This window comes from Adiantum capillus-veneris, chromosome 24 (genome assembly GCF_014529385.1).
Source record: "Adiantum capillus-veneris isolate H3 chromosome 24, ASM1452938v2, whole genome shotgun sequence".
Classification (NCBI taxonomy): domain Eukaryota; kingdom Viridiplantae; phylum Streptophyta; class Polypodiopsida; order Polypodiales; family Pteridaceae; genus Adiantum; species Adiantum capillus-veneris.
The window spans coordinates 143,699,941-143,709,954 of NC_140954.1; the positions used below are offsets into that span (position 1 = coordinate 143,699,941).

At 44.4% G+C, this 10,014-nt stretch overlaps 2 protein-coding genes and 1 pseudogene across 3 annotated transcripts; all 3 read left to right on the plus strand.

The window, feature by feature from the left end:
* The first annotated feature begins 441 nt into the window (after window positions 1-441).
* On the plus strand, window positions 442-7,081 carry LOC147427284 (uncharacterized). 2 transcript variants are annotated; one of them, XM_086498782.1, is made up of 6 exons: window positions 442-571; window positions 1,386-1,462; window positions 1,548-1,629; window positions 1,815-1,905; window positions 2,742-2,832; window positions 5,573-7,081. In XM_086498782.1, exons 1-5 carry the CDS (start codon window positions 442-444, stop codon window positions 2,830-2,832), a joined length of 471 nt encoding a protein of 156 aa, XP_086354908.1. In that variant the 3' UTR covers window positions 5,573-7,081. The 2 variants fall into 2 exon arrangements, 1 of the variants encoding a protein (XP_086354908.1); XR_015186249.1 differs by lacking the exons at window positions 442-571; window positions 5,573-7,081 and adding an exon at window positions 924-1,289 and having other exon boundaries at window positions 1,548-1,905.
* Window positions 2,997-5,550, plus strand: LOC147427285 (uncharacterized). The gene has a single exon (XM_086498781.1). It carries the CDS (start codon window positions 3,722-3,724, stop codon window positions 5,183-5,185), a length of 1,464 nt encoding a protein of 487 aa, XP_086354907.1. The 5' UTR covers window positions 2,997-3,721; the 3' UTR covers window positions 5,186-5,550.
* A 63-nt stretch (window positions 7,082-7,144) lies between the features above and the next one.
* LOC147427286 (uncharacterized) lies at window positions 7,145-8,711 on the plus strand (annotated as a pseudogene).
* The last annotated feature ends 1,303 nt before the right edge of the window (window positions 8,712-10,014 follow it).

A 10,014-nucleotide genomic window follows, 5' to 3' on the forward strand; every position in this document is an offset into this window, starting at 1 on the left:
CTCCCATACATAGTTGACATATCACTTTTTGGTAGTGCAAAAGACTGCATGCATAAATTCTCTCGGCACTTGAAGGCTTTGCATACGTCTCCAAAGATTTCCTCATTGTATCATGTCAAATCTTTCTTGAAATCCACAAAGCAACAATACAACTTTTTTCCTTTCAATCGAGATGCTTCCATAAGAACTCGAAGAGTGACAAGGTGATCAATAGTGCTATGATGCTTTCAAAAGCCTGCTTGGCCAAGCGCACATTGGTGCACCTAAGATGTGTCGGACCATAGAGAATGTCAACAGAGCAGGCAAAGGCCAGCAGACAGTGTGATAGTAGAAGGCTTGGATAAGTAGCAGCTGCAACCAGGAATAGGTCCCACAAAGATGTGTATGCCAAATGTGGCAATTAGCAGGTCAGGCATTGGTTTTTAATCTCTCATAATTAAAATGCTCGTCGATGCAGGGTATTTACTCTATGGGAGCTCTATGGTCCCATTACTTGGTCATGGGGTTCTTTTTGGAGGATTGTTTCAAGGACTGAAGATCGAAGTGAGGCTAGTTGTCGTAATTATGGCAAGTTCGGTGTGGATTGCAATCGGGGTGCCCTCCAATATCGACAAATTACAAAGATATTGAAGGGCGACTCGAAGGGGACGGCCACGGCTACTTGAAGATGGAAATATTTGGACTCGGCTATCACGGCCTTGAGGTCTACCGGCTTGGCGGTGATTGAGAGTGCGGTCATCCTCGGGTGGGAACCGCAAGCTATATAAAAGTCAAGATAGGTCTTTAAAAAAAAAAGATAGCCAAGCTATAAAAAAAAAGAACGTTGGTCTGCAGTCGACGAGCAGTCGATGAGCATGGGGGGCCGCCAGATGGCCGCCTAGAGGAGAGGTGGCAAAGCATGAGGTTGCCAGTTCAAGAGTGGGTTTGCTAGCCCATCGAGTAGTGAAAGGGGCTGCATGAAGAGCCACCTGGTGGCTTGCATGAAAAAAGGAGCGAAAGAGGAGTCGAGCCGGGCCTAGGCCTGTATCAGTGTTTTTACCAAATGCGTTTGCATAGGCAAACATTCCCCTGCAAACCCATACGTACAAACGCGTTTGCAAAGGCATTTCAAACGCCACCTTTTTTTTGAAGTACCCCAAACTGACGCCCGAAGGCCCCGAACCTTATCATTCGAAGTCTGAAACCCCTGCGCACCTCTTTTTCGTACTCTGCTGCCTGCGAAAGTCGAACCAGCAGGTTTCTGGAATCTGTTGCGCAACTCTGTGTGAACCAGTGAAGATTCCTGGCAGGTTTGTGATGGGATAACAAGAGTAGCCGGTAGTAAGTACCCGTCTTGCTGCATCTTATCATTTATGTGAACTTTTTCCTGGTTAACAATGGCTTAGTAGCCCCGTTTTTTGGAGATGATTCTCGAGATAAGGAAGCGCTGACAGTTCTTAGTGCTACCTTTCCTGACAGGAAGGTAAGAATGTCTATTGATGATTTCATTATGTGAGGTGATTGATCTTGTCATCTGTTAAGATCCTCCTTTTCGAACATCTTCTCAGGTGGTTGTTGTTCCTGGGAGGGAGATTGTGCTTGGGTGGCAACATTCATTGCATGATAAGGCCCTTGGGACCACGATCAACCGTTTGTTGGAGGGTCTTGTTGAAGAGGGCAGCCAAGATCGCAGCTGAGACTCGAGAGGACAACAAGGGCCTGCAAGAGGGCGTTATTTGAAAGAGGTAGAAGACCAGCAAAAGGTAGCTAAGAGAGCAAGTAAAGGGCCACCATGGGCTGCTTCAAAGTAGTGTGAAGCTTCACGTTTCAACTAGTGCAAGTCTCAAGCCATGGTGGACCGTGGAATCTGGATGAAGACTGGCCGCTGAATTCAAGGCTCAAGCTGCCAATTTGCTACCTAACCAGGTAGTGATTCTGTGAATCCATTGTCTAGTGTCCATTGTCTTTCATAATAGTGAAATTTGTGTGCATGTTGAGGGCTGAAATTTGTGCAGTGATGGGCTCATTGGGCTGTTTTTTTTCAAGCTCTTTCATATTCGATTATTGGGCTGAGGTTTGCGTGCATGTTGAGGCCCCCAGGGCCCATAGTTGGTTCTCTTTACAGAGCCCTATTGGGCTGCCTTTTAGCACCATCATTGGCTGCCCCATAAACACCATTCAAGGCTTTGTTATGCGCCATTATGGATAGGTATTATTGGGCCAGGTAGTGATTCTGTGAATCCATTATGGATAGGTATTTTATGAGCCAGGTAGTGATTATGTGAATCCATTGTCTAGAGTTCACTGTCTTTCATAATTGATTATTGGGCTGAAATTTGTGTGCATGTTGAGGGCTGAATTTTGTGCAGTGATGGGCTCATTGGGCTGTGTTTTTTCAAGCTCTTTCATAATTGATTATTGGGCTGAGGTTTGTGTGCATGTTGAGGCTCCTAGGGCCCATAGTTGGTTGTCTTTACAGAGCCCTATTGGGCTACCTTTTAGCACCATCATTGGCTGCCCCATAAACACCATTCAAGCCTTTGTTATTGGCCATTATGGGCAAGTATTAGCACCAATAATTTCTGAGTTGATTGCGCCATCAGAGGGTTGTGTTTATGATCAATTAAAGGCTTAATAACTCTATTGAATTAAGTCAATTAAAGTCGATTTTATGTCTATTGAATTAAGTCTATTTTGTTTACTAAATAGTTGAGACTTGCGTTCATGATTGCTATAGAACTTGGCATTTTGGTCTTTAACAGTGAGGCATTTTGGGGAGGACATACGGTTTTGCTTTGGGAGTTTTCAACCACCGCAGCACATCTTACTATCTATATCCTCGAGTTTCAATAAGTAAGCTTTTGAATCTTGTTTGAAACGTCTTCATGATAGTTTGTGTTGTTTTTACGCACTAGATTTGATTACCTTGGAGGATTGTTGCTTAAGTTTTATTACGATGTAGGGTTTTCATTGAGGTTATCAAGCTAACATATTTGTACTTTGTCTTTGGCTATCAGTTTTGCAAATGGGTCGTAAAAGTGGACCTGAATGGGATTTTGTCCAAAAATTAAATTGTATTGGTAGAGGCATGTTTGTATGCAAATGAAAGTATTGTCCTCATGTGTATGATGGAGGACCAAACCGCATTAGAGCCCATATTCTAGGTATCAAAGGTGAGGGTGTGGCAGCATGTTTGGATCCACCTGATGCTATAAAAGAGATATGTAAGAAACTACATGTGGCAAAAGGCAAGATGTCTAGTCAAGGGACTGATGTAAATCATCATGTGGATGCAAATATTGAGCATGTTCTTGATGGTCAAGATGTAGAGAAAGTACCTTCTCATTCACCTATGTTGTCACATATGGATGTAGACATAAATGCGGGTCCTTCTATGAAGAAGGCAAAATTATCCGGTGACAAAAATACGCTAGCAAAAGCTTGGCAGATGCAAGCACGAAAAGCGGCTACAGTTGCTTTATGTCGGTTTTTTTATGCTGAGGATGTACCTCATTGGAAAGTAAGAAGTCCCTTTTTCTTGAACATGGTCAAGGCAATAGGGCAAGCAGGTCCTAGCTATGTTCCCCCATCATATCATCTACTACGAACAAAAGAGCTAGTTGAGGAAGTGAGATGAATCAACGGGGATTTGTTAGATGTGAAAGAAAAGTGGAAGAAGTATGGTTGCACCATTGTGAGCGACGGATGGTCTGATATTAGAAAAAGACCTATTATCAATTTCATGGCATGCTCAATCTATGGTACAATTTTCTTGAAATCTGTGGATACTTCAGGTGAGGAGAAGTCTGGAGAATACATTTTTGGGTTATTAAGACAAGTTATTTGTGAAGTTGGACCTGCAAATGTTGTTCAAGTATGCATGGATAATGCATCAAATTGCATAGTTGCTGGTGAGCTAGTCACAAATGAGTGGCCAAGTATCTTTTTCACAAGGTGTACATGCCATTGCTTGGATCTCCTCTTTGAGGATATTGGAAAGCTGTCTTGGGTTGCTCCTGTGCTAGCAAAAGCAATAAAGATTGTAGCTTTTTTGACACAAAAGCCACGCGTGCTTGCAATATTTCGTGGATATAGCAAAAAGGACTTGGTCAGGCCTGCTCCTACAAGGTTTGCCTATATGTTCATCATGCTTGTCAACTTATTGGATGAAAGGTGCTATCGAGGGTTGCGTAAGTTATTTAATTGTGACAAGTTTTTGGCTCTTAAGGCTTCACGCACTTGTAAGGCTGATGCTGTGGCTGAAATTGTGTATGGGCCAAGATTTTGGCAAGAAGCACGAACGATTGTGACTATTTGTGCCCCTATTTTAAAAGTCTTGCGGTTGGCTGATCGAGAGGGAGCTACAATGGGTCTAATTTATGAATTTACAGATCGTATGGTTGAGGAGATAGAATGTATTCCAAATGTGAAAACTGAGTACTTGAAAGATGTAAAAGATCTATGCATTGAACGTTGGTTTATGTTGCATTCTCCCTTACATGCTGTGGCTTATATGTTGCATCCTGTTTGGAAAGGGAGAGATCAAGATACTGATGAAGAAGTGTTTGAAAACTGGATGACTGTCCTTGAAGCCTACTCAAAAGGTGATTTAGACTTGCAAGGAAAGATTATTGATGAGTACAATAAGTACAAAACTGAGGTAGGTATATTTAGTCGTCCCATTGTTAAGGATGAGAAGAGGATGCAAGAGGGAGTTAAATGGTGGGAGACATTTGGAGCATGTGCACCAAATCTACAACATTTGGCTCTTCGTTTGGTTTCTCAAGGTACTTGTGCTTCTCCATGTGAACGAAATTGGAGTACCTTTTCTCTTATCCACACAAAGAGAAGAAATAGGTTACTACCATCCCACACGGAGAAACTTGTACATGTGCACACAAACTTCCGTCTTTTGTGTAAGATCAAGGAAAGAGGATATGAAAAAATAGAGGCTACATTGGAGATGCTTGAGAAGGAGAAAGATGATGATCGTTTGATTGCTTTGCAAGATCTACAAGCAGATTTAGATGAGTTTTGTGAGGAGGATACAGCTCCCACAAGGTTTGCCAGTCTTGCGTCTTTGAATGAGAGACTTGATAACTATGAGGATGATGATGATGATGACATCGATGACAATGAAGAGAGTCACAATGAGGATGAGGATGATACTGATGAGGATGAGGAGGAGGGGGAGAGTCAAGCTTAGCATTATGCATTTGATCCGAAGGATTCTCTTGATGCTTATCACCTTTGCTTTTTTTACTTATGTAGCTTTGCTTTCTAGTTTGTTGCATCTTAGTGCATAAAATCATGAGGGTACTCTTGATTTGCCTCATAAAATCGTTTAATCTGGTTGTTTGTTTCCATATTACATTTGCATAAGTCAATCAAGTTTTTAACTATGCTTATCACATTACATAAGACTTTTAGGTATCTATGAAGTGTATTTTGATTGTTCTGTAGAGTATTTTTGCTAAAAAAAATAAGTCACGTATGTTTGGGAAAATCGTTACAAAACATACTTCAAACATACTTTCATACTCGTTTGCGTTTGCCGTATGTTTGCCGTTGGAAAAAACTATGGCCTGTATAGGATGCAAGTGGACAACACATGCCTGTGGAGGCGATGGTTGGAGGTTTGCAGTGGGCAAGGAAAGCCACAAAGGGCTTCAGCCCCTCAAAGGGAGAGGACCTCCACGGACTGTCGCAGTTTACAGAGAGAGTGACATGAGAAGCACAACTGGGGGGCGCCTGCAAAGGAGAGAGAGGGCGGCAGTTGGCAGCATACAAGGGTGGCCATTTTTTGATGGGAAGAAGCCTTGGAGCACCAGCTTTACATGCTTGGAGGGCTAAACAAAAGAGGGGAGGCGAATTGCAGCTGAAGAAGGGATTCAGAGGCCCTGCAAAGATTGATGGGCAGCCACAAAAGGCGCCATGGGAAGCTATTTTTTATGTGATCAAAGGAGAAGTTTTTGAGCGATATTGGGAAGGCTATTTTGAGCTGGTTAGGGCAAAAAAAGGTGACCGATTTGGAGAGGGAGTTTGCAACATGGAGAAGGGGAGCTGAGCTTGGTGGGTGATCGTCATCACAAGGCAAGGCCAGAGATCAGGAGCCAGTACAGAGTGATCGATAATCAAAAGGTGAGGTTAAAGGAGAGCTGTCAGGGTTGCATGTGAAAAGCAAGGATTGTCGAGGCCATGGATGCCATCATTGTACTCGTACATCTGATTTTGATGCTAAGTTTTTGTATGGTTTGTGGTGACTGCTCGGTTTGGGTCATTTTGTTTTCACGTCTTGTCTCGTGCATAGTGCCGTGGAAGCAGTGGCTCCAGGGCTTTTGTGTGTGTGCAGAGAGAGAGGGGGAGAGAGAAAGATTGTGTGTCCTAGGTAGTGTGTGGTTGACGCGTGTGTCGTCTCCCGGTGTGAGTGCACTTACAGATTGGGGGTTATATGCATCCATTGGCGTCTTGATATATGAGTTTGCTGGTGAGTTTATGGTACTGAAGTGCTCATGTGGTGGGTAATCGTGATTGCTCGAAGGCGGTCTGTATTGTGAAGGTTGGCAGAAGGTGTACATGCGTGTGTGATTCTGTGTGGCTTGGGGTGATGTATATCTGCTGAGCTATAGAGGGGCATCGAGTTTGTGTCCTGTGTGTATTCTCATTTCCCCCATCCCATCAGTAGTGCGTCCACGGAGGAGCTACTGATTGCTCCTTAGTGAAGTTGAAGACGGTGTTGCGGTGTTTCAAGGTTCAAAGAACAAGTACTGCTAAGAAAGACGTGGTTGGGTTTTCCTACTTTTAAAGGTGTTGAAGATGCTGAGGTTTGGCTGCAAGACTACGGCCTATTCTGCTGGAAAGCATCTTGTCTAGAGAAGAGGGAGTGGCCCAAGCTTTCTCGCTCCTGGTTCGTGAAAAAGCAAAGGTATGGTATGAGAGCTTACAGGTTGAAGAAAAGCTGGATTGGGGCGTACTGGAATTGGAATTCCGGAGCCGTTATGTGGTCAATCCGCAGTGGAGTGAAGTGAAGAAGATGATGGACAACCTAAAGCAAAGCCTCGACAGTGATTTTTGAGCATTCGTGTGGGAGTTCGAGGCCATATGGAGCAAGTTCGTTAAGGTAAATGCTGTAGAGAATGCCAATTTTTTGAAGTTGACCAAGTTTATGGACTGCTTGCATGTCAAAGTGTGGGGTAAAGTCGAGTTGGATGGGCGGTGCACATACGAGGAGGCAATAGCCTACTCACAGAGCAGGACAAAGAAGATTTTAAAGAAGCAATAGGCAAAGCAGGTGTTGGCGAGTCCATTGGTGCCGAAGCCAATTGCTAGGGAAGAGCTTTAAACCACCCCTTTGTTGATGCACATGTGGTAGTTGCGGATAGGCATGATGAGACAGAGCAGAGATGATATCATGTAGGCCTATGAGGCCTCAGCAGCTGCAGAGAGGAGTTTACTGAGTACTGCCTGGTGCGCTTGACCAAGTGACTTCCGAGAATCAAGCAGTGAAGAAGATAGCTGAACTACCAAAGTCAGTGAGTTTTGTGGAGAAAGCCGAGGTGTGTTCGAGCTATAGCAGTGCCCTAGATACGGACAGCACATGGGAAACGGATTCTGCTTTCTCAAGGTATGAAACCTATGATGTTGTGTATGTCGATAATTTGAACAAAGAACACCACGTTGCAAGTGAAGAGCCAATTTGCAAAGACTACGGGGTTGGGCAACCCTCTCTCTTGCCTTGTGATGGTAGGGCCATGTTGACTGAAGAGGAATGTCTTGATGAAGATGATTGGGGATTCAATGAGCCGGTGATCGATGTTGATGGCGAGTCATAGGTTTTGGTTGCTAAAGCTATGGCGAGGATACAGGACATGCGAGGCTGTGTACTTGCTCCATTACCACTTGAAGAGTCTACAGATGAGGTTTTTCCAGTGTTTGCTTTGGATGATCGGATGCCACAGGTTGGTGTCATGCTGCTGATGGATCTGTTGATAAAGGTTGTTATGCAAGCACCACTATGTCGGTTGCTACAGGTTGTGTTTTTCAAAGACGATGAAGCTATGGAGAGCTCGCTAGCAGTTGGCAGGGACACACAAGATGCAGAAGATATGCAAGGTGTGAAGGTTTGTTTTGGGTGTGGAGATGGTCCATGTATACAACTTTTTGAAGGGTGTTCCTATGAAGGTCTACAAGACTGGTTGGATGACAAAGTTACAGGTGCAAAGCAGGGAATACTTGTCTATGTGCTACAAACGGATGATGATGATCAAAGCTATATTTTTTATCCTGGTGGAAGCTTCATTACAATTGAGAAAGCCTGCGGCTTTCCATTTGACCCAAGCGGGGAAGACATGGACAAGTACCAGTTGCAACTGGGAATAGGTCCCACAAAGATGTGTATGCCAAATGTGACAATTAGCAGGTCAGGCATTGGTTTTTACTCTCTCATAATTAAAATGCTCGTCGATGCAGGGTATTTACTCTATGGGAGCTCTATGGTCCCATTACTTGGTCATGGGGTTCTTTTTGGAGGACTGTTTCAAGAACTGAAGATCGAAGTGAGGCTAGTTGTCGTAATTACGGCAAGTTCGGTGTGGACAGCAATCGGGGTGCCCTCCACTATCGGCAAATTACAAAGCTATTGAAGTGCGACTCGAAGGGGATGGGTCTTGAGGTCTACTGGCTTGGCGGTGATTGAGAGTGCGGTCATCCTCGGGTGGGAACCGCAAGCTATATAAAAGGCAAGATAGGTCTTTTTTAAAAAAAGATAGCCAAGCTATAAAAAAAAAATGATGGTCTGCAGTCGACGTGTAGGAGATGAGCATGGGGGGCCGTTAGATGGGCCCCTAGAGGAGAGGTGGCAAAGCATGAAGTCGCCAGTTGAAGAGCGGGTTGTCTAGCCCATCGAGTAGTGAAAGGGGCTACATGAAGAGCCACCTGGTGGCTTGCATGAAAAAAGGAGCGAAAGAGGAGGAGTCGAGCCGGGCCTAGGCCTGTACAGGATGCAAGTGGACAACACATGCCTATGGGGTCGATGGTTGGAGGTCTACAGTGGGCGAGGAAAGCCACAAAGGGCTGCAGCCCCTCAAAGGTAGAGGACCGCCAAGGACTGGCGTAGTTTTCAAAGAGAGTGGCATGAGAAGGGCAACTGGGGAACGCCTACAAAGGGGAGAGAGGGCGGCAGCTGGCAGCATAAAAGGGTGGCCATTTTTCGATGGGAAGAAGCCTTGGAGCACCAACTTTACATGCTTGGAGGGCTCAACAAAAGAGGGGGAGGTGAACTGCAGCTGAAGAAGGGATTCAGAGGCCCTGCAGAGATTGATGGGTAGCCACAAAAGGCGCCATGGGAAGCTATTTTTTATGTGATCAAAGGAGAAGTTTTTGAGCGATATTGGGAAGGTTATTTTCAGCCTCGTTAGGGCGAAAAAAGGTGACTATTTGCGGGTCCCTGCGACGGACGTCCATAGCATAGCCTTCAGGCATCAACATAAATATCAATACCAGGGAAGCGACTCGGATGAGGCATGGAAACTCACTAGGGTGTCAATCCTAATGAAGTGAACTCAAAGAGATGCAGCTACTAACTCTACAAGAAAATCAAACGCACTAAAGCCAAGTAATTTGCCTATGTCCTTCTACACAGATCTACAGTCATCACGCCTCTTTACCATGCAAATCATATCGGATTCGCACGAAACTTGAAGAGAAGCTACAGGGGACTATCAGGAGCATATCCTATCACTGTCACAGCATTGTGGATGGGTACACGGATCGCGATCGTTCGTCCCAAAGTACGCAAAAACAGTAAACAAATGATCCTAAAGGGTCGTTTTTGGGTCCCTAAAGCCTCTCCTAGGCTCAAAACAACATAAAATACGCATATAAACACTCAAAATAGCGATTTAAGGCCACAACGGTTGCGTTTCATACCTACACTGAATCTTGAATGCTTACACTTGAATGAAAGAGCAGAGTAAGAAGAACACAATACAATAAACAAAACTGAATTTGAGTTACCGTAGCCACAATAGCGATTAT

What these genes read in the sequence shown, in the direction of transcription:
- LOC147427285 (XM_086498781.1), top strand. Translation starts at nt 3,722, where the DNA reads ATGGCATGCTCAATCTATGGTACAATTTTCTTGAAATCTGTGGATACT.
- LOC147427284 (XM_086498782.1), top strand. Translation starts at nt 442, where the DNA reads ATGCTCGTCGATGCAGGGTATTTACTCTATGGGAGCTCTATGGTCCCA. An exon ending in CTACCTTTCCTGACAGGAAG is followed by an intron (nt 1,463 to 1,547) that starts GTAAGAATGTCT and finishes ACATCTTCTCAG; the next exon opens with GTGGTTGTTGTTCCTGGGAG. An exon ending in CCTTGGGACCACGATCAACC is followed by an intron (nt 1,630 to 1,814) that starts GTTTGTTGGAGG and finishes CGTTTCAACTAG; the next exon opens with TGCAAGTCTCAAGCCATGGT.